Source organism: Pongo pygmaeus, chromosome 6 (genome assembly GCF_028885625.2).
Source record: "Pongo pygmaeus isolate AG05252 chromosome 6, NHGRI_mPonPyg2-v2.0_pri, whole genome shotgun sequence".
NCBI lineage: Eukaryota > Metazoa > Chordata > Mammalia > Primates > Hominidae > Pongo > Pongo pygmaeus.
Genome location: NC_072379.2, coordinates 10128523 through 10154917, shown reverse-complemented (window position 1 = coordinate 10154917; position 26395 = coordinate 10128523). Strand labels below are relative to the sequence as shown.

General features: G+C 51.4%; 4 protein-coding genes across 4 annotated transcripts; all 4 read right to left on the bottom strand.

Annotated features, from left to right (window-relative positions):
* Positions 1–3092: 3092 nt before the first annotated feature.
* LOC129040858 (mucin-3B-like) lies at positions 3093–4716 on the bottom strand. The gene is made up of 3 exons (XM_054495699.1): positions 3987–4716; positions 3270–3833; positions 3093–3115 (listed from the first exon to the last, which is right to left on the bottom strand). Exons 1-3 carry the CDS (start codon positions 4714–4716, stop codon positions 3093–3095), a joined length of 1317 nt encoding a protein of 438 aa, XP_054351674.1.
* A 1408-nt stretch (positions 4717–6124) lies between these two features.
* LOC129040855 (mucin-3B-like) lies at positions 6125–17007 on the bottom strand. Its single transcript, XM_054495698.2, has 10 exons — positions 14984–17007; positions 14028–14422; positions 11997–12080; positions 11213–11894; positions 10152–11059; positions 9234–9438; positions 8115–8365; positions 7273–8012; positions 6339–6567; positions 6125–6249 (listed from the first exon to the last, which is right to left on the bottom strand). The coding sequence occupies exons 1-10, from the start codon at positions 17005–17007 to the stop codon at positions 6125–6127; spliced, it is 5643 nt and encodes a 1880-aa protein (XP_054351673.2).
* A 40-nt stretch (positions 17008–17047) lies between these two features.
* Positions 17048–20572, bottom strand: LOC129040854 (mucin-3B-like). The gene is made up of 4 exons (XM_063668072.1): positions 19880–20572; positions 18768–19471; positions 17697–18068; positions 17048–17136 (listed from the first exon to the last, which is right to left on the bottom strand). The coding sequence occupies exons 1-4, from the start codon at positions 20395–20397 to the stop codon at positions 17048–17050; spliced, it is 1683 nt and encodes a 560-aa protein (XP_063524142.1). The 5' UTR covers positions 20398–20572.
* Positions 20573–21257: 685 nt separating this feature from the next.
* On the bottom strand, positions 21258–23685 carry LOC129040853 (mucin-3A-like; the record flags this gene model as incomplete). The annotated part of the gene is made up of 4 exons (XM_063668071.1): positions 21258–21265; positions 21573–21944; positions 22644–23347; positions 23501–23685. Coding segments are annotated over 4 exons (1269 nt in total), but the record flags the coding sequence as incomplete, so codon positions are not given.
* Positions 23686–26395: the final 2710 nt, after the last annotated feature.

Sequence of the window (26395 nt, the reverse complement as noted above, 5' to 3'; positions counted from 1 at the left end):
AGTGCTGTGTGAGGTGTTCTTGGTGCTGGCAATCACAGAAGTGAACCTGGGAGTCCTGTGTGATAAGGCCTCAGTGTTTGTGATTGAAGAAGGGAAGCTGTGAGTACTGTGTGAGATGATCTCAGTGGTGGCGATTGAGGAAGTGAAGCTGGGCATACTGTGTGAGGTGTTGTCAGTGGTGGTGATTGAAGAAGTGAAGCTGGTAGTACCGTGGGATGTGGACTCGGTGATGGTGATTAAGGAAGTGAAGCTGGGAGTACTGTGTGAGGTGGTCCTGGTTGTAGTGATCGAAAAAGTCAAGTTGGGAGTACTATGGGATGTGGTCTCGATGGTGGTGAACAAGGAAGTGAAGCTGGGAGTACTGTGTGATGCGGTCTTGGTGCTGGTGATCGAAAAAGTGAAGGGGGGAGTACTGTGTGAGGCGCTCTCGGTGGTTGTGATCGAAGAAGTGAAAATGGGAGTACTGCGTGAGGTGATCCCTGTGGTGGCAATCACAGAAGTGAAGCTCGGAGGATTCTGTGGGGTAGATTTGGTGATGGTGATCAAAGAAGTTAAGCTGGGAGTACTGTGGGATGTGGTCCCGGTGGTGGTGATCAAAGGACAGAAGCTGGGAGTACTGCGTGAGATGGCCTCGGTGCTGGTGATCGATGAAGTGAAGCTGGGAGTACTGTGTGAGTTGCTCTCGGTGGTGGAGATCGAAGAAGTGAAAATGGGAGTACTGTGTGAGGTGATCCCTGTGGTGGCGATCACAGAAGTGAAGCTTGGAGGACTGTGTGGGGTGGACTCAGTGGTGGTGATTGAAGAAGTGAAACTGGCAATACTGTGGGATGTGGACCCAGCGATGGTGATCAAAGAAGTGAAGCTGGGAGAACTCTGTGAGGTTGTCTCCGTGGTGGTGATTGAAGAAGTGAAGCTGGGAGTACTGTGTGAGGTGCTCTCAGTAGTGGCGATCGAAGAAGTGAAAATGGGAGTACTGTGTGAGGTGATCCCTGTGGTGGCGATCGCAGAAGTGAAGCTTGGAGGGCCCTGTGAAGTGGACTCAGTGGTGGTGATCAAAGAAGTGAAGCTAGGATTACTGTGTGAGGGGGCCTCGGTGGTGTTGATCAAAGAAGTGAAGCTGGGAGGAGTGTGTGAGGTGGTCTCGGTGGTGGTGATGGGAAATGTGAAGCCTGGAGGACTGTGTGAGGTAGTCTCAGCAGTGGCGATCGAAGAATTGAAGCTGTGAGCACTGTGTGAGGTGGTCTCTGTGGTGGTGATCACAGAAGTGAAGCTCAGAGGACTGTGTGAGGCGGACTCGGTGGTGGTGATCCAAGAAGTGAAGCTGGGAGGACTGTGTGAGGGGGTTTCGGTGGTAGTGATTGAAGAAGTGAACCTGGGACGACTGTGTGGCGTGGTCTCAGTGGTGGGGATCGAAAACGTGAAGCCTGGAGGACTGCGTGAGGTGGTCTCGGTGGTGGTGATCAAAGAAGTGAAGCTGGGAGTACTGTGTGAGGTGGTCTTTCTGGTGGTGATTGAAGAAGTGAAGATGGGAGGACTGTGTGACCTGGTCTCAGTGGTGGTGATGGCAGAAGTCAAGCTGGGATTACTGTGGGATGTGGTCCCGGTGGTGGTGATCAAAGAAGTGAAGCTGGGAACAGTGTGTGAGGGTGTCTCCCTGGTGGCGATTGAAGAAGTGTAGCTGGGAGGGCTGTGGGATGTCCTCTCCGTGGTGATGATTGAAGAAGTGATGCTGTGAGTACCGTGTGAGGTGGTCTCAGTGGTGGTGATTGAAGAAGTGAAGCTGGCAGTAGTGTGGAATGTGGACCCAGTGATGGTGATCAAAGAAGTGAAGCTGGGAGAACTCTGTGAGGTTGTCTCCGTGGTGGTGATTGAAGAAGTGAAGCTGGGAGTACTGTGTGAGGTGATCTCGGTGGTGGCAGTCGAAGAAGTGAAGCCGGGAGTATTGTGTGATGTGGTCTCGGTGGTGGCAATCGAAGAAGTGAAGCTGGCAGTACTTTGTGAGGTTGTCTCAGTGGTGGCAGTCGAAGAACTTAAGCCAAGGGTACTGTGTGAGCTGGTCCGGGTGGTGGTGATCGGAGAAGTCAAACTGGGAGTGCTGTGTGAGGTGGTCTTGGTGCTGGCAATCACAGAAGTGAACCTGGGAGTCCTGTGTGATATGGTCTCAGTGTTTGTGATTGAAGAAGGGAAGCTGTGAGTACTGTGTGAGATGATCTCAGTGGTGGTGATTGAGGAAGTGAAGCTGGGCATACTGTGTGAGGTGTTGTCAGTGGTGGTGATTGAAGAAGTGAAGCTGGTAGTACTGTGGGATGTGGACTCGGTGATGGTGATTAAGGAAGTGAAGCTGGGAGTACTGTGTGAGGTGGTCCTGGTTGTAGTGATCGAAAAAGTCAAGTTGGGAGTACTATGGGATGTGGTCTCGATGGTGGTGAACAAGGAAGTGAAGCTGGGAGTACTGTGTGATGCGGTCTTGGTGCTGGTGATCAAAAAAGTGAAGGTGGGAGTAATGTGTGAGGTGCTTTCGGTGGTTGTGATTGAAGAAGTGAAAATGGGAGTACTGCGTGAGGTGATCCCTGTGGTGGCAATCGCAGAAGTGAAGCTCGGAGGATTCTGTGAGGTAGACTTGGTGATGGTGATCAAAGAAGTTAAGCTGGGAGTACTGTGGGATGTGGTCTCCGTGGCGGTGATCAAAGGACTGAAGCTGGGAGTACTGTGCGAGATGGCCTCGGTGCTGGTGATCGATGAAGTGAAGCTGGGAGTACTGTGTGAGGTGCTCTCGGTGGTGGCGATCGAAGAAGTGAAAATGGGAGTACTGTGTGAGGTGATCCCTGTGGTGGCGATCACAGAAGTGAAGCCCAGAGGACTTTGTGAGGTGGACTTGGTGGCGGTGATCAAAGAAGTGAAGCTGGGAATACTGTGTGAGTGGGTCTCAATGGTAGTGATCGAAGAAGTGAAGCTGGGAGGGCTGTGTGAGGTGGTCTCAGTGGTGGGGATCAAAAAAGTGAAGCCTGCAGGATTGTGTGAGGTGTCCTCGGTGGTAGTGATAGAAGAAGTGAAGATGGGAGTACTTTGTGAGGTGGTCTTTGTGGTGGCAATCACAGAAGTGGAGCCTGGAAGACTGTGTGAGGTGGGCTCGGCGGTGGTGATGAAAGAAGTGAAGCTGGGATTACTATGTGAGGGGTTTTCGGTGGTAGCGATTGAAGAAGTGAAGCTGGGAGGACTGTGTGAGGTGGTCTCAGTGGTGGGGATCACAAAAGTGAAGCCTGGAATACTGCGTGTGGTGGTCTCAGTGGTGGTGATCAAAGATGTGAAGCTGGGAGTACTGTGTGAGGTGGTCTCTGTGGTGGTGATCAAAGAAGTGAAGATGGGAGGACTGTGTGACCTGGTCTCAGTGGTGGTGATGGCAGAAGTCAAGCTGGGATTACTGTGAGATGTACTCTCGGTGGTGGTGATCGTAGAAGTGAAGCTGGGAGTAGTGTGTGAGGGTGTCTCAGTGGTGGCAATCGAAGAAGTGTAGCTGGGAGTGCTGCGTGAAATTATCTTGGTGGTTGTGATTGAAGAAGTGATGCTGGAAGTACTGTGTGATATGGTCTCAGTGGTGTTTATTGAAGAAGTGAAGCTGATAGTACTGTGTGAGCTGGTGTCAGTGGTGGCAATGGAAGAAGTGAAGCCAGGAGTATTGTGTGACTTGGTCTCAGTGGTGGCAATCGAAGAAGTGAAGCCAGCAGTACTGTGTGAGGTTGTCTCAGTGGTGGCAGTCGAAGAACTTAAGCCGAGGGTACTGTGTGAGCTGGTCCCGGTGGTGGTGATCAGAGATGTCAAACTGGGAGTACTCTGTGAAGTGATCTTGGTGCTGGCAATCGCAGAAGTGAACCTGGGAGTACTGTGTGAGGTGGTCTTGGTGATGGCGATCGCAGAGGTGAATCTGGGAGGACTGGTTGAGGTGGTCTTGGAGGTGGCAATCGATGAAGAGAAGCCAGGAGGACTATGTGAAGGGGTCTCAGTGGTGGTGCTTGAGGAAGTGAAGCTGGGAGGACTGTGTGAGGTGGTCTCCCTGGTGGTGATCGAAGAAGCAAAGCCTGGAATACTGTGTGACATGCTGTCAGTGGTGGTGATGGCAGAATTCAAGCTGGGAGTACTGTGTGATATGGTCTCAGTGGTCGTGATTGAAAAAGGGAAGCTGGGAGTACTGTGTGAGGGTGTCTCGGTGGTGGCCATCGAAGAAGTGTAGCTGGGAGTACTATGTGAGATGATCTCAGTGGTGGCGATCAAAGAAGTGAAGCTGGGCATACTGTGTGAGGTGGTCTCAGTGGTGGTGATTGAAGAAGTGAGGCTGGTAGTACTGTGGGATGTGGACTCAGTGATGGTGATTAAAGAAGTGAAGCTGGGAGTACTGTGTGAGGTGGTCCCTGTTGCAGTGATTGAAGAAGTCAAGCTGGGAGTACTGTGGGATGTGGTCTCGGTGCTGGTGATCGAAGAAGTGAAGCTGGAAGTACTGTGGGATGCAGTCTCCGTGGTGGTGATTGAAGAAGTCAAGGTGGAAGTATTGTGGGATGTGGTTTCAGTGGTGGTGATCGAAGAAGTGAAAATGGGAGTACTGTGTGAGATGATCCCTGTGGCGGTGATCACAGAAGTGAAGCTCGGAGGATTGTATGGGGTGTACTTAGTGGTGGTGATCAAAGAACTTAAGCTGGAAGAACTCTGTGAGGTTGTCTCCATGGTGGTGATCAAAGAACTGAAGCTGGGAGTACTGTGTGAGATGGTCTCGGTGCTGGTGATCGATGAAGTGAAGCTGGGAGTACTGTGTGAGGTGCTCTCGGTGGTGGCAACTAAAGAAGTGAAAATGGGAGTACCGTGTGAGGTGTTCCCTGTGGTGGTGATCTCAGAAGTGAAGCTTGGAGGATTGTGTGTGGTGGACTTGGTGGTGGTGATCAAAGAAGTTAAGCTGGGAGTACTGTGTGAGGAGCTCTCAGTGGTCTTCTTGGTGGTGATTGAAGAAGTCAAGCTGGACGTACTGTGTGAGGTGGTCTCGGTGGTAGTGATTGAAGAAGTGAAGCCTGGAGGACTGTGTGAGGTGGTCTCAGTGGTGGGGATTGAAGAAGTGAACCCTGGAGGACTGTATGAGGTAGTCTTGGTGTTGGTGATCGAAGAAGTGAAGCTGGGAGAACTGTGTGATGTGGTCTCTGTGGTGGTGATCAAAGAAGTGAAGCCTGGAATACTGTGTGATATGGTCTCAGTATTGGTGATCGCAGATGTCAAGCTGGTAGTACTATGTGATAGGGTCTCAGTGGTGGTGATCAAAGAAGTGAAGCTGGGAGTACTGTGTGAGGTGATCTCAGTGGTGGTGATCGGAGAAGTCAAGCTGGGAGTACTGTGTGATATAGTCTCGGTGCTGGCGATCACAGAAGTGAACCTGAGAGTACTGTGTGAGGTGGTCTCAGTGGTGGCGATCGATGAACTGAGGCAGGGAGTACTGTGTGAGATGATTTTGGTGATGGCGATCAATGAAGTGAAACTGTGAGTACTGTGTGAGAGGGTCTCGGTGGTGGCGATTGAAGAAGTGAAGCTGGGAATACTGTGTGAAGTGGCTTCAGTGCTGATGATCGAAGAAGTGAAGCTGGGAGGACTCTGTGCGGTTGTCTTGGTTGTAGTGATCAAAGAAGTCAAGCTGGGAGTACTGTGGGATGTGGTCTCAATGGTGGTGATCAAAGAAGTGAAGCTGGGAGAACTGTGGGATGCGGTCTTGGTGCTGGTGATCAAAGAAGTGAAGCTGGGAGTACTGTTTGATATGGTCTTAGTGGTGGTGATCAAAGAGCTGAAGCTGGGAGTACTGTGTGTTGTGGTCTCAGTGGCAGTGATCAAAGAACTGAAGCTGGGAGTACTATGTGAGATGGTCTTGATGCTGGTGATCGATGAAGTGAAGCTGGGAGTACTGTGTGAGGTGCTCTCGGTGGTGGTGATGGAAGAAGTGAAGATGGGAGTACTGTGTGAGGTGGTCTCTGTGGTGGCACTCACAGAAGTGAAGCTCAGAGGACTGTGTGAGGTGGACTTGGTGGTGGTGATCAAACAAGTGAAGTTGGGAGTACTGTATGAGGTGGTCTCAGTAGTGGTTATCAAAGAAGTGAAGCTAGGGGTACTGTGTGAGGTCGTCTCGGTGGTGGTGTTTGAAGAAGTGAAGCTGGGAGTACTGCGTGAGGTGGTCTTGGTGGTGGTGGTTGAAGAAGTGAAGTTGGGAGTACTCTGTGACGTGGTCTGGGTGTTTGTGATTGAAGAAGGGAAGTTGGGAGTATGGTGTGAGGTGGTCTCAGTGGTGGTAATGGAAGAATTGAAGCTGGGATTACTGTAGGATATGGACTCGGTGATGGTGATTGAAGAAGTGAAGCCGGGAGTACTGTGTGATGTAGTCTCAGTGGTGGTGATCGAAGAAGTCAAGCTGGGAGTACTGTGGGATGTGGTCTCGGTGCTGGTGATCGAAGAAGTCAAGCTGGGGGTACTATGGGATGTGGTCTCAGTGGTGGTGATCAAAGAAGTGAAGCTGGGAGTACTGTGTGAGGTGGTCTCGGTGGTGGTCATTGAAGAAGTCAAGCTGGCAGTACTGTTGGAGGTGATCTCGGTGGTGGTGATGGAAGAAGTGAAGATGGCAGTACTGGCGGATGTGGACTCAGTGGCGATCGAAGAAGTGAAGCTGGGAGTACTGTGTGAGGTGGTCTCGGTGTTGGTGATTGCAGAAGTGTAGCTGGGAGTAGTCCGTGGGGTGACCTCGGTGGTGGCAATCAGAGAAGTGAAGCTGGGAGTACTCTGTGAGGTGGTCTCGGTGTTGGCAATCAAAGAACTGAAGCTAGGAGCACTGTGTGAGTTGGTCTCGGAGGTGGCGATCACAGAATTGAAGCTGGGAATATGGTGTGAGGTGGTCTCCGTGGCAGCGGTTGAAGTGAACCTGGGAGTACTGTGTGAGGTGGTCTCGGTGGGGGTGATCGAAAAAGTGAAACCTTGAATACTGTTTGAGGTGGTCTTGGTGGTAGTGATAGCAGAAGTCAAGCTGGGAGTAGTGTGTGGTATGGTCTTGTTTGTAGTGATATAAGAAGTGAAGCTGGGAGTACTGTGTGGTATGGACTCCATGGTAATGATAGAAGAAGTGAAGCTGGGAGTACTCTGTGAGGTGTTCTTCATGGTGGCAATCGAAAAAGTGTAGCTGGGAGTATTGTGTGAGGTGGTCTCGGTGGTGGTGATTGAAGAAGTGACACTGGGAGAACTGTGTGAGCTGGTCTTGGTGATGATCGAGGAAGTGAAGATGGGAGTACTGTGTGAGGTGGTCTTGGTGTTGGTGATCGAAAAAGTGAAGCTGGAAGTCCTACGTGAGGTGGTCTCAGCAGTAGTAATTGAGGAAGTGAAGCTGGGAGTACTGTGTGAGGGGGTCTCGGTTGTGGCAATTGAAGAAGTGAAGCTGGGACTACGGTGTGAGGTGGTTTCAGTGCTGGTGATTGAAGATGTGAAGCTGGGAGTACCGTGTGAGGGGGTCTCCATGCTGGCGACTGAGGAAGTGAACCTGGGAGTACTGTGGAATGTGGTCGCGGTTGTGCTGATTGAAGTAGTGATGCTGGGAGTATTGTGTGAGGTGGTCTCAGTGGTGGTGATTGAAGAAATGAAGCTGGGAGTACTGTGTGAGGTGGCCTTGGTGGTGGCGATTGAAGAAGTGAAGCTGGGAGTACTGTGTGAGGCGGTTTCAGTGGTAGTGATTGAAGAAGTGAATCTGGGAGTACTGTGTAAGTTCGTCTCAGTGGTGGTGATTGAAGAATTGAAGCTGGTAGTACTGTGGGATGTGGACTTAGTGATAGTGATTAAAGAAGGGAAGCTGGGACTACTGTATGAGGTGGTCTCAGCTGTGGTGATGGAAGAAGTCAAGCTGGGAGTACTCTGAGATGTGGTCCTGGTCATGGTGATCAAACTGAAGCTAGGAGTACTATGGGATGTGGTCTCAGTGGTGGCGATCGAAGAAGTGAAAATGGGAGTACTGTGTGAGGTGATCCCTGTGGTGGCGATCACAGAAGTGAAGCTTGGAGGACTCTGTGAGGTGGACTCAGTGGTGGTGATCAAAGAAGTGAAGCTGAGATTAATATGTGAGGGGGTCTCGGTGGTAGTGATCAAAGAAGTGAAGCTGGGAGGAGTGTGTGAGGTGGTCTCGGTAGTGGTGATGGGAAATGTGAAGCCTGGAGGACTGTGTGAGTTAGTCTCAGCAGTAGCGATCGAAGAATTGAAGCTGTGAGCACTGCGTGAGGTGGTCTCTGTGGTGGTGATCACCGAAGTGAAGCTCAGAGGACTGTGTGAGGTGGACTCGGTGGTAGCGATGAAAGAAGTGAAGCTGGGAGGACTGTGTGAGGGGGTTTCGGTGGTAGTGATTGAAGAAGTGAAGCTGGGAGGACTGTGTGAGGTGGTCTCAGTGGTGGGGATCAAAAAAGTGGAGCCTGGAGGACTACGTGAGGTGGTCTCGATGGTGGTGATCAAAGAAGTGAACCTGGGATTACCGTGTGAGGTGGTCTCTGTGGTGGTGATCAAAGAAGTGAAGATGGGAGGACGGTGTGACCTGGTCTCAGTGGTGGTGATGGCAAAAGTCAAGCTGGGATTACTGTGGGTTGTGCTCTCTGTGGTGGTGATTGAAGAAGTGAAGCTAGGAACGGTGTGTGAGGGTGTCTCAGTGGTGGCGATCAAAGAAGTGTAGCTGGGAGTGCTGTGGGATGTCCTCTCGGTGGTGGTGATTGAAGAAGTGATGCTGGGAGTACTGTGTGAGGTGGTCTCAGTGGTGGTGATTGAAGAAGTGAAGCTGGCAGTACTGTGGGATGTGGACCCAGTGATGGTGATCGAAGAAGTGAAGCTGGGAGAACTCTGTGAGGTTGTCTCCGTGGTGGTAATTGAAGAAGTGAAGCTGGGAGTACTGTGTGAGGTGTTCTCAGTGGTGGCAATCGAAGAAGTGAAGCTGGGAGTACTGTGTGAGGTGGTCTCTGTGGTGGTGATCACAGAAGTGAAGCTCAGAGGACTGTGTGAGGCGGACTCGGTGGTGGTGATCAAAGAAGTGAAGATGGGAGGACCGTGTGACCTGGTCTCAGTGGTGGTGATGGCAGAAGTCAAGCTGCGATTACTGTGGGATGTCCTCTCGGCGGTGGTGATTGAAGAAGTGATGCTGGGAGTACTGTGTGAGGTGGTCTCAGTGGTGGTGATTGAAGAAGTGAAGCTGGCAATACTGTGGGATGTGGACCCAGCGACGGTGATCAAAGAAGTGAAGCTGGGAGAACTCTGTGAGGTTGTCTCCGTGGTGGTGATTGAAGAAGTGAAGCTGGGAGTACTGTGTGAGGTGCTCTCGGTAGTGGCGATCGAAGAAGTGAAAATGGGAGTACTGTGTGAGATGATCCCTGTGGTGGCGATCACAGAAGTGAAGCTTGGAGGGCCCTGTGAAGTGGACTCAGTGGTGGTGATCAAAGAAGTGAAGCTGGGATTCCTGTGTGAGGGAGTCTCGGTGGTGTTGATCAAAGAAGTGAAGCTGGGAGGAGTGTGTGAGGTGGTCTTGGTGGTGGTGATGGGAAACGTGAAGCCTGGAGGACTGTGTGAGGTAGTCTCAGCAGTGGCGATCGAAGAATTGAAGCTGTGAGCACTGTGTGAGGTGGTCTCTGTGGTGGTGATCACAGAAGTGAAGCTCAGAGGACTGTGTGAGGCGGACTCGGTGGTGGTGATCCAAGAAGTGAAGCTGGGAATACTGTGTGAGGGGGTTTCGGTGGTAGTGATTGAAGAAGTGAACCTGGGACGACTGTGTGAGGTGGTCTCGGTAGTGGGGATCGAAAACGTGAAGCCTGGAGGACTGCGTGAGGTGGTCTCGGTGGTGGTGATCAAAGAAGTGAAGCTGGGAGTACTGTGTGAGGTGGTCTTTCTGGTGGTGATCAAAGAAGTGAAGATGGGAGGACTGTGTGACCTGGTCTCAGTGGTGGTGATGGCAGAAGTCAAGCTGGGATTACTGTGGGATGTGCTCTCGGTGGTGGTGATCAAAGAAGTGAAGCTGGGAACAGTGTGTGAGGGTGTCTCCCTGGTGGCGATTGAAGAAGTGTAGCTGGGAGGGCTGTGGGATGTCCTCTCCGTGGTGATGATTGAAGAAGTGATGCTGTGAGTACCGTGTGAGGTGCTCTCAGTGGTGGTGATTGAAGAAGTGAAGCTGGCAGTAGTGTGGAATGTGGACCCAGTGATGGTGATCAAAGAAGTGAAGCTGGGAGAACTCTGTGAGGTTGTCTCCGTGGTGGTGATTGAAGAAGTGAAGCTGGGAGTACTGTGTGAGGTGATCTCGGTGGTGGCAGTCGAAGAAGTGAAGCCGGGGGTATTGTGTGATGTGGTCTCGGTGGTGGCAATCGAAGAAGTGAAGCTGGCAGTACTTTGTGAGGTTGTCTCGGTGGTGGTGATTGAAGAACTTAAGCCAAGGGTACTGTGTGAGCTGGTCCTGGTGGTGGTGATCAGAGAAGTCAAATTGGGAGTGCTGTGTGAGGTGGTCTTGGTGCTGGCAATCACAGAAGTGAACCTGGGAGTACTGTGCGAGGTGGTCTTTGTGGTGGCGATTGCCAAGGTGAATCTGGGAGGGCTGGTTGAGGTGGTCTTGGAGGTGGCAATCGAAGAAGAGAAGCCGGGAGTACTCTGTGAAGGGGTCTCAGTGGTGGTGCTTGAAGAAGTGAAGCTGGGAGGTCTGTGTGAGGTGGTCTCGGTGCTGGTGATCAAAGAAGTGAAGCTGGAAGGACTGTGTGAGGTGGTCTCGGTGGTGGTGATCAAAGAAGTGAACCTGGGAGGAAGGTGTGAGGTAGTCTCGGTGGTGGTGATTGAAGAAATGAAGCCTGGAATACTGTGTGACATGGTCTCAGTGGTGGTGATTGCAGAAGTCAAGCTGGGAGTCCTGTGTGATGTGGTCTCAGTGTTCGTGATTGAAGAAGGGAAGCTGGGAAAACTGTGTGAGGTGATCTCGGTGGTGGCGATCGAAGAAGTGAAGCTGGGAGTATTGTGTGACGTGGTCTCGGTGGTGGCAATCGAAGAAGTGAAGCTGGCAGTACTTTGTGAGGTTGTCTCAGTGGTGGCAGTCGAAGAACTTAAGCCAAGGGTACTGTGTGAGCTGGTCCCGGTGGTGGTGATGGGAGAAGTCAAACTGGGAGTGCTGTGTGAGGTGGTCTTGGTGCTGGCAATCACAGAAGTGAACCTGGGAGTCCTGTGTGATATGGTCTCAGTGTTTGTGATTGAAGAAGGGAAGCTGTGAGTACTGTGTGAGACGATCTCAGTGGTGGCGATTGAGGAAGTGAAGCTGGGCATACTGTGTGAGGTGTTGTCAGTGGTGGTGATTGAAGAAGTGAAGCTGGTAGTACCGTGGGATGTGGACTCGGTGATGGTGATTAAGGAAGTGAAGCTGGGAGTACTGTGTGAGGTGGTCCTGGTTGTAGTGATCGAAAAAGTCAAGTTGGGAGTACTATGGGATGTGGTCTCGATGGTGGTGAACAAGGAAGTGAAGCTGGGAGTACTGTGTGATGCGGTCTTGGTGCTGGTGATCGAAAAAGTGAAGGGGGGAGTACTGTGTGAGGTGCTCTCGGTGGATGTGAACGAAGAAGTGAAAATGGGAGTACTGCGTGAGGTGATCCCTGTGGTGGCAATCACAGAAGTGAAGCTCGGAGGATTCTGTGAGGTAGATTTGGTGATGGTGATCAAAGAAGTTAAGCTGGGAGTACTGTGAGATGTGGTCCCGGTGGCGGTGATGAAAGGACTGAAGCTGGGAGTACTGTGTGAGATGGCCTCGGTGCTGGTGATCGATGAAGTGAAGCTGGGAGTACTGTGTGAGGTGCTCTCGGTGGTGGCGATCGAGGAAGTGAAAATGGGAGTACTGTGTGAGGTGATCCCTGTGGTGGCGATCACAGAAGTGAAGCCCAGAGGACTTTGTGAGGTGGACTTGGTGGTGGTGATCAAAGAAGTGAAGCTGGGAATACTGTGTGAGTGGGTCTCAATGGTAGTGATCGAAGAAGTGAAGCTGGGAGGGCTGTGTGAGGTGGTCTCAGTGGTGGGGATCAAAAAAGTGAAGCCTGCAGGATTGTGTGAGGTGGCCTCGGTGGTAGTGATAGAAGAAGTGAAGATGGGAGTACTTTGTGAGGTGGTCTTTGTGGTGGCAATCACAGAAGTGGAGCCTGGAAGACTGTGTGAGGTGGGCTCGGCGGTGGTAATGAAAGAAGTGAAGCTGGGATTACTATGTGAGGGGTTTTCGGTGGTAGCGATTGAAGAAGTGAAGCTGGGAGGACTGTGTGAGGTGGTCTCAGTGGTGGGGATCAAAAAAGTGAAGCCTGGAATACTGCGTGTGGTGGTCTCAGTGGTGGTGATCAAAGATGTGAAGCTGGGAGTACTGTGTGAGGTGGTCTCTGTGGTGGTGATCAAAGAAGTGAAGATGGGAGGATTGTGTGACCTGGTCTCAGTGGTGGTGATGGCAGAAGTCAAGCTGGGATTACTGTGAGATGTACTCTCGGTGGTGGTGATCGTAGAAGTGAAGCTGGGAGTAGTGTGTGAGGGTGTCTCAGTGGTGGCAATCGAAGAAGTGTAGCTGGGAGTGCTGCCTGAAATTATCTTGGTGGTTGTGATTGAAGAAGTGATGCTGGAAGTACTGTGTGATATGGTCTCAGTGGTGTTTATTGAAGAAGTGAAGCTGATAGTACTGTGTGAGCTGGTGTCAGTGGTGGCAATGGAAGAAGTGAAGCCAGGAGTATTGTGTGACTTGGTCTCAGTGGTGGCAATCGAAGAAGTGAAGCCAGCAGTACTGTGTGAGGTTGTCTCAGTGGTGGCAGTCGAAGAACTTAAGCCGAGGGTACTGTGTGAGCTGGTCCCGGTGGTGGTGATCAGAGATGTCAAACTGGGAGTACTCTGTGAAGTGATCTTGGTGCTGGCAATCGCAGAAGTGAACCTGGGAGTACTGTGTGAGGTGGTCTTGGTGATGGCGATCGCAGAGGTGAATCTGGGAGGACTGGTTGAGGTGGTCTTGGAGGTGGCAATCGATGAAGAGAAGCCAGGAGGACTATGTGAAGGAGTCTCAGTGGTGGTGCTTGAGGAAGTGAAGCTGGGAGGACTGTGTGAGGTGGTCTCGCTGGTGGTGATCGAAGAAGCAAAGCCTGGAATACTGTGTGACGTGCTGTCAGTGGTGGTGATGGCAGAATTCAAGCTGGGAGTACTGTGTGATATGGTCTCAGTGGTCGTGATTGAAAAAGGGAAGCTGGGAGTACTGTGTGAGGGTGTCTCGGTGGTGGCCATCGAAGAAGTGTAGCTGGGAGTACTATGTGAGATGATCTCAGTGGTGGCGATCAAAGAAGTGAAGCTGGGCATACTGTGTGAGGTGGTCTCAGTGGTGGTGATTGAAGAAGTGAAGCTGGTAGTACTGTGGGATGTGGACTCAGTGATGGTGATTAAAGAAGTGAAGCTGGGAGTACTGTGTGAGGTGGTCCCTGTTGCAATGATTGAAGAAGTCAAGCTGGGAGTACTGTGGGATGTGGTCTCGGTGCTGGTGATCGAAGAAGTGAAGCTGGAAGTACTGTGGGATGCAGTCTCCGTGGTGGTGATTGAAGAAGTCAAGGTGGAAGTATTGTGGGATGTGGTTTCAGTGGTGGTGATCGAAGAAGTGAAAATGGGAGTACTGTGTGAGATGATCCCTGTGGCGGTGATCACAGAAGTGAAGCTCGGAGGATTGTATGGGGTGTACTTAGTGGTGGTGATCAAAGAACTTAAGCTGGAAGAACGCTGTGAGGTTGTCTCCATGGTGGTGATCAAAGAACTGAAGCTGGGAGTACTGTGTGAGATGGTCTCGGTGCTGGTGATCGATGAAGTGAAGCTGGGAGTACTGTGTGAGGTGCTCTCGGTGGTGGCAACTAAAGAAGTGAAAATGGGAGTACCGTGTGAGGTGTTCCCTGTGGTGGTGATCTCAGAAGTGAAGCTTGGAGGATTGTGTGTGGTGGACTTGGTGGTGGTGATCAAAGAAGTTAAGCTGGGAGTACTGTGTGAGGGGCTCTCAGTGGTCTTCTTGGTGGTGATTGAAGAAGTCAAGCTGGACGTACTGTGTGAGGTGGTCTCGGTGGTAGTGATTGAAGAAGTGAAGCCTGGAGGACTGTGTGAGGTGGTCTCAGTGGTGGGGATTGAAGAAGTGAACCCTGGAGGACTGTATGACGTAGTCTTGGTGTTGGTGATCAAAGAAGTGAAGCTGGGAGAACTGTGTGATGTGGTCTCTGTGGTGGTGATCAAAGAAGTGAAGCCTGGAATACTGTGTGATATGGTCTCAGTATTGGTGATCGCAGATGTCAAGCTGGTAGTACTATGTGATAGGGTCTCAGTGGTGGTGATCAAAGAAGTGAAGCTGGGAGTACTGTGTGAGGTGATCTCGGTGGTGGTGATCAGAGAAGTCAAGCTGGGAGTATTGTGTGATATAGTCTCGGTGCTGGCGATCACAGAAGTGAACCTGAGAGTACTGTGTGAGGTGGTCTCAGTGGTGGCGATCGATGAACTGAGGCAGGGAGTACTGTGTGAGATGATTTCGGTGATGGCGATCAAAGAAGTGAAACTGTGAGTACTGTGTGAGAGGGTCTCGGTGGTGGTGATTGAAGAAGTGAAGCTGGGAATACTGTGTGAAGTGGCTTCAGTGCTGATGATCGAAGAAGTGAAGCAGGGAGGACTCTGTGCGGTTGTCTTGGTTGTAGTGATCAAAGAAGTCAAGCTGGGAGTACTGTGGGATGTGGTCTCAATGGTGGTGATCAAAGAAGTGAAGCTGGGAGAACTGTGGGATGCGGTCTCGGTGCTGGTGATCAAAGAAGTGAAGCTGGGAGTACTGTTTGATATGGTCTTAGTGGTGGTGATCAAAGAGCTGAAGCTGGGTGTACTGTGTGTTGTGGTCTCAGTGGCAGTGATCAAAGAACTGAAGCTGGGAGTACTATGTGAGATGGTCTTGATGCTGGTGATCGATGAAGTGAAGCTGGGAGTACTGTGTGAGGTGCTCTCGGTGGTGGTGATGGAAGAAGTGAAGATGGGAGTACTGTGTGAGGTGGTCTCTGTGGTGGCACTCACAGAAGTGAAGCTCAGAGGACTGTATGAGGTGGACTTGGTGGTGGTGATCAAACAAGTGAAGTTGGGAGTACTGTATGAGGTGGTCTCAGTAGTGGTTATCAAAGAAGTGAAGCTAGGGGTACTGTGTGAGGTCGTCTCGGTGGTGGTGTTTGAAGAAGTGAAGCTGGGAGTACTGCGTGAGGTGGTCTTGGTGGTGGTGGTTGAAGAAGTGAAGTTGGGAGTACTCTGTGACGTGGTCTGGGTGTTTGTGATTGAAGAAGGGAAGTTGGGAGTATGGTGTGAGGTGGTCTCAGTGGTGGTGATGGAAGAATTGAAGCTGGGATTACTGTAGGATATGGACTCGGTGATGGTGATTGAAGAAGTGAAGCCGGGAGTACTGTGTGATGTAGTCTCAGTGGTGGTGATCGAAGAAGTCAAGCTGGGAGTACTGTGGGATGTGGTCTCGGTGCTGGTGATCGAAGAAGTCAAGCTGGGGGTACTATGGGATGTGGTCTCAGTGGTGGTGATCAAAGAAGTGAAGCTGGGAGTACTGTGTGAGGTGGTCTCGGTGGTGGTCATTGAAGAAGTCAAGCTGGCAGTACTGTTGGAGGTGATCTCGGTGGTGGTGATGGAAGAAGTGAAGATGGCAGTACTGGCGGATGTGGACTCAGTGGCGATCGAAGAAGTGAAGCTGGGAGTACTGTGTGAGGTGGTCTCGGTGTTGGTGATTGCAGAAGTGTAGCTGGGAGTAGTCCGTGGGGTGACCTCGGTGGTGGCAATCAGAGAAGTGAAGCTGGGAGTACTCTGTGAGGTGGTCTCGGTGTTGGCGATCAAAGAACTGAAGCTAGGAGCACTGTGTGAGTTGGTCTCGGAGGTGGCGATCACAGAATTGAAGCTGGGAATATGGTGTGAGGTGGTCTCCGTGGCAGCGGTTGAAGTGAACCTGGGAGTACTGTGTGAGGTGGTCTCGGTGGGGGTGATCGAAAAAGTGAAACCTTGAATACTGTTTGAGGTGGTCTTGGTGGTAGTGATAGCAGAAGTCAAGCTGGGAGTAGTGTGTGGTATGGTCTTGTTTGTAGTGATATAAGAAGTGAAGCTGGGAGTACTGTGTGGTATGGACTCCATGGTAATGATAGAAGAAGTGAAGCTGGGAGTACTCTGTGAGGTGTTCTTCATGGTGGCAATCGAAAAAGTGTAGCTGGGAGTATTGTGTGAGGTGGTCTCGGTGGTGGTGATTGAAGAAGTGACACTGGGAGAACTGTGTGAGCTGGTCTTGGTGATGATCGAGGAAGTGAAGATGGGAGTACTGTGTGAGGTGGTCTTGGTGTTGGTGATCGAAAAAGTGAAGCTGGAAGTCCTACGTGAGGTGGTCTCAGCAGTAGTAATTGAGGAAGTGAAGCTGGGAGTACTGTGTGAGGGGGTCTCGGTTGTGGTAATTGAAGAAGTGAAGCTGGGACTACGGTGTGAGGTGGTTTCAGTGCTGGTGATTGAAGATGTGAAGCTGGGAGTACCGTGTGAGGGGGTCTCCATGGTGGCGACTGAGGAAGTGAACCTGGGAGTACTGTGGAATGTGGTCGCGGTTGTGCTGATTGAAGTAGTGATGCTGGGAGTATTGTGTGAGGTGGTCTCAGTGGTGGTGATTGAAGAAATGAAGCTGGGAGTACTGTGTGAGGTGGCCTTGGTGGTGGCGATTGAAGAAGTGAAGCTGGGAGTACTGTGTGAGGCGGTTTCAGTGGTAGTGATTGAAGAAGTGAATCTGGGAGTACTGTGTAAGTTCGTCTCAGTGGTGGTGATTGAAGAATTGAAGCTGGTAGTACTGTGGGATGTGGACTTAGTGATAGTGATTAAAGAAGGGAAGCTGGGACTACTGTATGAGGTGGTCTCAGCTGTGGTGATGGAAGAAGTCAAGCTGGGAGTACTCTGAGATGTGGTCCTGGTCATGGTGATCAAACTGAAGCTAGGAGTACTATGGGATGTGGTCTCAGTGGTGGCGATCGAAGAAGTGAAAATGGGAGTACTGTGTGAGGTGATCCCTGTGGTGGCGATCACAGAAGTGAAGCTTGGAGGACTCTGTGAGGTGGACTCAGTGGTGGTGATCAAAGAAGTGAAGCTGAGATTAATATGTGAGGGGGTCTCGGTGGTAGTGATCAAAGAAGTGAAGCTGGGAGGAGTGTGTGAGGTGGTCTCGGTAGTGGTGATGGGAAATGTGAAGCCTGGAGGACTGTGTGAGTTAGTCTCAGCAGTAGCGATCGAAGAATTGAAGCTGTGAGCACTGCGTGAGGTGGTCTCTGTGGTGATGATCACCGAAGTGAAGCTCAGAGGACTGTGTGAGGTGGACTCGGTGGTAGCGATGAAAGAAGTGAAGCTGGGAGGACTGTGTGAGGGGGTTTCGGTGGTAGTGATTGAAGAAGTGAAGCTGGGAGGACTGTGTGAGGTGGTCTCAGTGGTGGGGATCAAAAAAGTGAAGCCTGGAGGACTACGTGAGGTGGTCTCGATGGTGGTGATCAAAGAAGTGAACCTGGGATTACCGTGTGAGGTGGTCTCTGTGGTGGTGATCAAAGAAGTGAAGATGGGAGGACGGTGTGACCTGGTCTCAGTGGTGGTGATGGCAAAAGTCAAGCTGGGATTACTGTGGGTTGTGCTCTCTGTGGTGGTGATTGAAGAAGTGAAGCTAGGAACGGTGTGTGAGGGTGTCTCAGTGGTGGCGATCAAAGAAGTGTAGCTGGGAGTGCTGTGGGATGTCCTCTCGGTGGTGGTGATTGAAGAAGTGATGCTGGGAGTACTGTGTGAGGTGGTCTCAGTGGTGGTGATTGAAGAAGTGAAGCTGGCAGTACTGTGGGATGTGGACCCAGTGATGGTGATCGAAGAAGTGAAGCTGGGAGAACTCTGTGAGGTTGTCTCCGTGGTGGTAATTGAAGAAGTGAAGCTGGGAGTACTGTGTGAGGTGTTCTCAGTGGTGGCAATCGAAGAAGTGAAGCTGGGAGTACTGTGTGAGGTGGTCTCTGTGGTGGTGATCACAGAAGTGAAGCTCAGAGGACTGTGTGAGGCGGACTCGGTGGTGGTGATCAAAGAAGTGAAGATGGGAGGACCGTGTGACCTGGTCTCAGTGGTGGTGATGGCAGAAGTCAAGCTGGGATTACTGTGGGATGTCCTCTCGGCGGTGGTGATTGAAGAAGTGATGCTGGGAGTACTGTGTGAGGTGGTCTCAGTGGTGGTGATTGAAGAAGTGAAGCTGGCAATACTGTGGAATGTGGACCCAGCGATGGTGATCAAAGAAGTGAAGCTGGGAGAACTCTGTGAGGTTGTCTCCGTGGTGGTGATTGAAGAAGTGAAGCTGGGAGTACTGTGTGAGGTGCTCTCGGTAGTGGCGATCGAAGAAGTGAAAATGGGAGTACTGTGTGAGATGATCCCTGTGGTGGCGATCACAGAAGTGAAGCTTGGAGGGCCCTGTGAAGTGGACTCAGTGGTGGTGATCAAAGAAGTGAAGCTGGGATTCCTGTGTGAGGGAGTCTCGGTGGTGTTGATCAAAGAAGTGAAGCTGGGAGGAGTGTGTGAGGTGGTCTTCGTGGTGGTGATGGGAAACGTGAAGCCTGGAGGACTGTGTGAGGTAGTCTCAGCAGTGGCGATCAAAGAATTGAAGCTGTGAGCACTGTGTGAGGTGGTCTCTGTGGTGGTGATCACAGAAGTGAAGTTCAGAGGACTGTGTGAGGCGGACTCGGTGGTGGTGATCCAAGAAGTGAAGCTGGGAATACTGTGTGAGGGGGTTTCGGTGGTAGTGATTGAAGAAGTGAACCTGGGACGACTGTGTGAGGTGGTCTCAGTGGTGGGGATCGAAAACGTGAAGCCTGGAGGACTGCGTGAGGTGGTCTCGGTGGTGGTGATCAAAGAAGTGAAGCTGGGAGTACTGTGTGAGGTGGTCTTTCTGGTGGTGATCGAAGAAGTGAAGATGGGAGGACTGTGTGACCTGGTTTCAGTGGTGGTGATGGCAGAAGTCAAGCTGGGATTACTGTGGGATGTGGTCTCGGTGGTGGTGATCAAAGAAGTGAAGCTGGGAACAGTGTGTGAGGGTGTCTCCCTGGTGGCGATTGAAGAAGTGTAGCTGGGAGGGCTGTGGGATGTCCTCTCCGTGGTGATGATTGAAGAAGTGATGCTGTGAGTACCATGTGAGGTGGTCTCAGTGGTGGTGATTGAAGAAGTGAAGCTGGCAGTACTGTGGAATGTGGACCCAGTGATGGTGATCAAAGAAGTGAAGCTGGGAGAACTCTGTGAGGTTGTCTCCGTGGTGGTGATTGAAGAAGTGAAGCTGGGAGTACTGTGTGAGGTGATCTCGGTGGTGGCAGTCGAAGAAGTGAAGCCGGGAGTATTGTGTGATGTGGTCGCGGTGGTGGCAATCGAAGAAGTGAAGCTGGCAGTACTTTGTGAGGTTGTCTCGGTGGTGGTGATTGAAGAACTTAAGCCAAGGGTACTGTGTGAGCTGGTCCTGGTGGTGGTGATCAGAGAAGTCAAATTGGGAGTGCTGTGTGAGGTGGTCTTGGTGCTGGCAATCACAGAAGTGAACCTGGGATTACTGTGCGAGGTGGTCTTTGTGGTGGCGATTGCCAAGGTGAATCTGGGAGGGCTGGTTGAGGTGGTCTTGGAGGTGGCAATCGAAGAAGAGAAGCCGGGAGTACTCTGTGAAGGGGTCTCAGTGGTGGTGCTTGAAGAAGTGAAGCTGGGAGGTCTGTGTGAGGTGGTCTCGGTGCTGGTGATCAAAGAAGTGAAGCTGGAAGGACTGTGTGAGGTGGTCTCGGTGGTGGTGATCAAAGAAGTGAACCTGGGAGGAAGGTGTGAGGTAGTCTCGGTGGTGGTGATTGAAGAAATGAAGCCTGGAATACTGTGTGACATGGTCTCAGTGGTGGTGATTGCAGAAGTCAAGCTGGGAGTCCTGTGTGATGTGGTCTCAGTGTTCGTGATTGAAGAAGGGAAGCTGGGAAAACTGTGTGAGGTGATCTCGGTGGTGGCGATCGAAGAAGTGAAGCTGGGAGTATTGTGTGACGTGGTCTCGGTGGTGGCAATCGAAGAAGTGAAGCTGGCAGTACTTTGTGAGGTTGTCTCAGTGGTGGCAGTCGAAGAACTTAAGCCAAGGGTACTGTGTGAGCTGGTCCCGGTGGTGGTGATGGGAGAAGTCAAACTGGGAGTGCTGTGTGAGGTGGTCTTGGTGCTGGCAATCACAGAAGTGAACCTGGGAGTCCTGTGTGATATGGTCTCAGTGTTTGTGATTGAAGAAGGGAAGCTGTGAGTACTGTGTGAGACGATCTCAGTGGTGGCGATTGAGGAAGTGAAGCTGGGCATACTGTGTGAGGTGTTGTCAGTGGTGGTGATTGAAGAAGTGAAGCTGGTAGTACCGTGGGATGTGGACTCGGTGATGGTGATTAAGGAAGTGAAGCTGGGAGTACTGTGTGAGGTGGTCCTGGTTGTAGTGGTCGAAAAAGTCAAGTTGGGAGTACTGTGGGATGTGGTCTCGATGGTGGTGAACAAGGAAGTGAAGCTGGGAGTACTGTGTGATGCGGTCTTGGTGCTGGTGATCGAAAAAGTGAAGGTGGGAGTAATGTGTGAGGTGCTCTCGGTGGTTGTGATCGAAGAAGTGAAAATGGGAGTACGGCGTGAGGTGATCCCTGTGGTGGCAATCACAGAAGTGAAGCTCGGAGGATTCTGTGAGGTAGATTTGGTGATGGTGATCAAAGAAGTTAAGCTGGGAGTACTGTGGGATGTGGTCTCAGTGGCGGTGATCAAAGGACTGAAGTTGGGAGTACTGCGTGAGATGGCCTCGGTGCTGGTGATCGATGAAGTGAAGCTGGGAGTACTGTGTGAGGTGCTCTCGGTGGTGGCGATCGAAGAAGTGAAAATGGGAGTACTGTGTGAGGTGATCCCTGTGGTGGCGATCACAGAAGTGAAGCTTGGAGGACTCTGTGAGGTGGACTCAGTGGTGGTGATCAAAGAAGTGAAGCTGAGATTAATATGTGAGGGGGTCTCGGTGGTAGTGATCAAAGAAGTGAAGCTGGGAGGAGTGTGTGAGGTGGTCTCGGTAGTGGTGATGGGAAATGTGAAGCCTGGAGGACTGTGTGAGTTAGTCTCAGCAGTAGCGATCGAAGAATTGAAGCTGTGAGCACTGCGTGAGGTGGTCTCTGTGGTGGTGATCACCGAAGTGAAGCTCAGAGGACTGTGTGAGGTGGACTCGGTGGTAGCGATGAAAGAAGTGAAGCTGGGAGGACTGTGTGAGGGGGTTTCGGTGGTAGTGATTGAAGAAGTGAAGCTGGGAGGACTGTGTGAGGTGGTCTCAGTGGTGGGGATCAAAAAAGTGAAGCCTGGAGGACTACGTGAGGTGGTCTCGATGGTGGTGATCAAAGAAGTGAACCTGGGATTACCGTGTGAGGTGGTCTCTGTGGTGGTGATCAAAGAAGTGAAGATGGGAGGACGGTGTGACCTGGTCTCAGTGGTGGTGATGGCAAAAGTCAAGCTGGGATTACTGTGGGTTGTGCTCTCTGTGGTGGTGATTGAAGAAGTGAAGCTAGGAACGGTGTGTGAGGGTGTCTCAGTGGTGGCGATCAAAGAAGTGTAGCTGGGAGTGCTGTGGGATGTCCTCTCGGTGGTGGTGATTGAAGAAGTGATGCTGGGAGTACTGTGTGAGGTGGTCTCAGTGGTGGTGATTGAAGAAGTGAAGCTGGCAGTACTGTGGGATGTGGACCCAGTGATGGTGATCGAAGAAGTGAAGCTGGGAGAACTCTGTGAGGTTGTCTCCGTGGTGGTAATTGAAGAAGTGAAGCTGGGAGTACTGTGTGAGGTGTTCTCAGTGGTGGCAATCGAAGAAGTGAAGCTGGGAGTACTGTGTGAGGTGGTCTCTGTGGTGGTGATCACAGAAGTGAAGCTCAGAGGACTGTGTGAGGCGGACTCGGTGGTGGTGATCAAAGAAGTGAAGATGGGAGGACCGTGTGACCTGGTCTCAGTGGTGGTGATGGCAGAAGTCAAGCTGGGATTACTGTGGGATGTCCTCTCGGCGGTGGTGATTGAAGAAGTGATGCTGGGAGTACTGTGTGAGGTGGTCTCAGTGGTGGTGATTGAAGAAGTGAAGCTGGCAATACTGTGGGATGTGGACCCAGCGATGGTGATCAAAGAAGTGAAGCTGGGAGAACTCTGTGAGGTTGTCTCCGTGGTGGTGATTGAAGAAGTGAAGCTGGGAGTACTGTGTGAGGTGCTCTCGGTAGTGGCGATCGAAGAAGTGAAAGTGGGAGAACTGTGTGAGGTGATCCCTGTGGTGGCGATCACAGAAGTGAAGCTTGGAGGGCCCTGTGAAGTGGACTCAGTGGTGGTGATCAAAGAAGTGAAGCTGGGATTCCTGTGTGAGGGAGTCTCGGTGGTGTTGATCAAAGAAGTGAAGCTGCGAGGAGTGTGTGAGGTGGTCTTGGTGGTGGTGATGGGAAACGTGAAGCCTGGAGGACTGTGTGAGGTAGTCTCAGCAGTGGCGATCGAAGAATTGAAGCTGTGAGCACTGTGTGAGGTGGTCTCTGTGGTGGTGATCACAGAAGTGAAGCTCAGAGGACTGTGTGAGGCGGACTCGGTGGTGGTGATCCAAGAAGTGAAGCTGGGAGTACTGTGTGAAGGGGTTTCGGTGGTAGTGATTGAAGAAGTGAACCTGGGACGACTGTGTGAGGTGGTCTCGGTAGTGGGGATCGAAAACGTGAAGCCTGGAGGACTGCGTGAGGTGGTCTCGGTGGTGGTGATCAAAGAAGTGAAGCTGGGAGTACTGTGTGAGGTGGTCTTTCTGGTGGTGATCGAAGAAGTGAAGATGGGAGGACTGTGTGACCTGGTCTCAGTGGCGGTGATGGCAGAAGTCAAGCTGGGATTACTGTGGGATGTGCTCTCGGTGGTGGTGATCAAAGAAGTGAAGCTGGGAACAGTGTGTGAGGGTGTCTCCCTGTTGGCGATTGAAGAAGTGTAGCTGGGAGGGCTGTGGGATGTCCTCTCCATGGTGATGATTGAAGAAGTGATGCTGTGAGTACCGTGTGAGGTGGTCTCAGTGGTGGTGATTGAAGAAGTGAAGCTGGCAGTAGTGTGGAATGTGGACCCAGTGATGGTGATCAAAGAAGTGAAGCTGGGAGAACTCTGTGAGGTTGTCTCCGTGGTGGTGATAGAAGAAGTGAAGCTGGGAGTACTGTGTGAGGTGATCTCGGTGGTGGCAGTCGAAGAAGTGAAGCCGGGAGTATTGTGTGATGTGGTCTCGGTGGTGGCAATCGAAGAAGTGAAGCTGGCAGTACTTTGTGAGGTTGTCTCGGTGGTGGTGATTGAAGAACTTAAGCCAAGGGTACTGTGTGAGCTGGTCCCGGTGGTGGTGATCAGAGAAGTCAAATTGGGAGTGCTGTGTGAGGTGGTCTTGGTGCTGGCAATCACAGAAGTGAACCTGGGAGTCCTGTGTGATATGGTCTCAGTGTTTGTGATTGAAGAAGGGAAGCTGTGAGTACTGTGTGAGATGATCTCAGTGGTGGCGACTGAGGAAGTGAAGCTGGGCATACTGTGTGAGATGTTGTCAGTGGTGGTGATTGAAGAAGTGAAGCTGGTAGTATTTTGGGATGTGGACTCGGTGATGGTGATTAAGGAAGTGAAGCTGGGAGTACTGTGTGAGGTGGTCCTGGTTGTAGTGATCGAAAAAGTCAAGCTGGGAGTACTATGGGATGTGGTCTCGATGGTGGTGAACAAGGAAGTGAAGCTGGGAGTACTGTGTGATGCGGTCTTGGTGCTGGTGATCGAAAAAGTGAAGGTGGGAGTAATGTGTGAGGTGCTTTCGGTGGTTGTGATCGAAGAAGTGAAAATGGGAGTACTGCGTGAGGTGATCCCTGTGGTGGCAATCGCAGAAGTGAAGCTCGGAGGATTCTGTGAGGTAGACTTGGTGGTGGTGATCAAAGAAGTTAAGCTGGGAGTACTGTGGGATGTGGTCTTGGTGGCGGTGATCAAAGGACTGAAGCTGGGAGTACTGTGTGAGATGGCCTCGGTGCTGGTGATCGATGAAGTGAAACTGGGAGTACTGTGTGAGGTGCTCTCGGTGGTGGCGATCGAAGAAGTGAAAATGGGAGTACTGTGTGAGGTGATCCCTGTGGTGGCGATTGCAGAAGTGAAGCCCAGGGGACTTTGTGAGGTGGACTTGGTGGTGGTGATCAAAGAAGTGAAGCTGGGAATACTGTGTGAGTGGGTCTCAATGGTAGTGATTGAAGAAGTGAAGCTGGGAGGGCTGTGTGAGGTGGTCTCAGTGGTGGGGATCAAAAAAGTGAAGCCTGCAGGATTGTGTGAGGTGGCCTCGGTGGTAGTGATAGAAGAAGTGAAGATGGGAGTACTTTGTGAGGTGGTCTTTGTGGTGGCAATCACAGAAGTGAAGCCTGGAAGACTGTGTGAGGTGGACTCGGCGGTGGTGATGAAAGAAGTGAAGCTGGGATTACTATGTGAGGGGTTTTCGGTGGTAGCGATTGAAGAAGTGAAGCTGGGAGGACTGTGTGAGGTGGTCTCAGTGGTGGGGATCAAAAAAGTGAAGCCTGGAATACTGCGTGTGGTGGTCTCAGTGGTGGTGATCAAAGATGTGAAGCTGGGAGTACTGTGTGAGGTGGTCTCTGTGGTGGTGATCAAAGAAGGGAAGATGGGAGGACTGTGTGACCTGGTCTCAGTGGTGGTGATGGCAGAAGTCAAGCTGGAATTACTGTGAGATGTACTCTCGGTGGTGGTGATCGTAGAAGTGAAGCTGGGAGTAGTGTGTGAGGGTGTCTCAGTGGTGGCAATCGAAGAAGTGTAGCTGGGAGTGCTGCGTGAAATTATCTTGGTGGTTGTGATTGAAGAAGTGATGCTGGAAGTACTGTGTGATATGGTCTCAGTGGTGTTTATTGAAGAAGTGAAGCTGATAGTACTGTGTGAGCTGGTGTCAGTGGTGGCAATGGAAGAAGTGAAGCCAGGAGTATTGTGTGACTTGGTCTCAGTGGTGGCAATCTAAGAAGTGAAGCCAGCAGTACTGTGTGAGGTTGTCTCAGTGGTGGCAGTCGAAGAACTTAAGCCGAGGGTACTGTGTGAGCTGGTCCCGGTGGTGGTGATCAGAGATGTCAAACTGGGAGTACTCTGTGAAGTGATCTTGGTGCTGGCAATCGCAGAAGTGAACCTGGGAGTACTGTGTGAGGTGGTCTTGGTGATGGCGATCGCAGAGGTGAATCTGGGAGGACTGGTTGAGGTGGTCTTGGAGGTGGCAATCGACGAAGAGAAGCCAGGAGGACTATGTGAAGGGGTCTCAGTGGTGGTGCTTGAGGAAGTGAAGCTGGGAGGACTGTGTGAGGTGGTCTCGCTGGTGGTGATCGAAGAAGCAAAGCCTGGAATACTGTGTGACATGCTGTCAGTGGTGGTGATGGCAGAATTCAAGCTGGGAGTACTGTGTGATATGGTCTCAGTGGTCGTGATTGAAAAAGGGAAGCTGGGAGTACTGTGTGAGGGTGTCTCGGTGGTGGCCATCGAAGAAGTGTAGCTGGGAGTACTATGTGAGATGATCTCAGTGGTGGCGATCAAAGAAGTGAAGCTGGGCATACTGTGTGAGGTGGTCTCAGTGGTGGTGATTGAAGAAGTGAAGCTGGTAGTACTGTGGGATGTGGACTCAGTGATGGTGATTAAAGAAGTGAAGCTGGGAGTACTGTGTGAGGTGGTCCCTGTTGCAGTGATTGAAGAAGTCAAGCTGGGAGTACTGTGGGATGTGGTCTCGGTGCTGGTGATCGAAGAAGTGAAGCTGGAAGTACTGTGGGATGCAGTCTCCGTGGTGGTGATTGAAGAAGTCAAGGTGGAAGTATTGTGGGATGTGGTTTCAGTGGTGGTGATCGAAGAAGTGAAAATGGGAGTACTATGTGAGATGATCCCTGTGGCGGTGATCACAGAAGTGAAGCTCGGAGGATTGTATGGGGTGTACTTAGTGGTGGTGATCAAAGAACTTAAGCTGGAAGAACTCTGTGAGGTTGTCTCCATGGTGGTGATCAAAGAACTGAAGCTGGGAGTACTGTGTGAGACGGTCTCGATGCTGGTGATCGATGAAGTGAAGCTGGGAGTACTGTGTGAGGTGCTCTCGGTGGTGGCAACTAAAGAAGTGAAAATGGGAGTACCGTGTGAGGTGTTCCCTGTGGTGGTGATCTCAGAAGTGAAGCTTGGAGGATTGTGTGTGGTGGACTTGGTGGTGGTGATCAAAGAAGTTAAGCTGGGAGTACTGTGTGAGGGGCTCTCAGTGGTCTTCTTGGTGGTAATTGAAGAAGTCAAGCTGGACGTACTGTGTGAGGTGGTCTCGGTG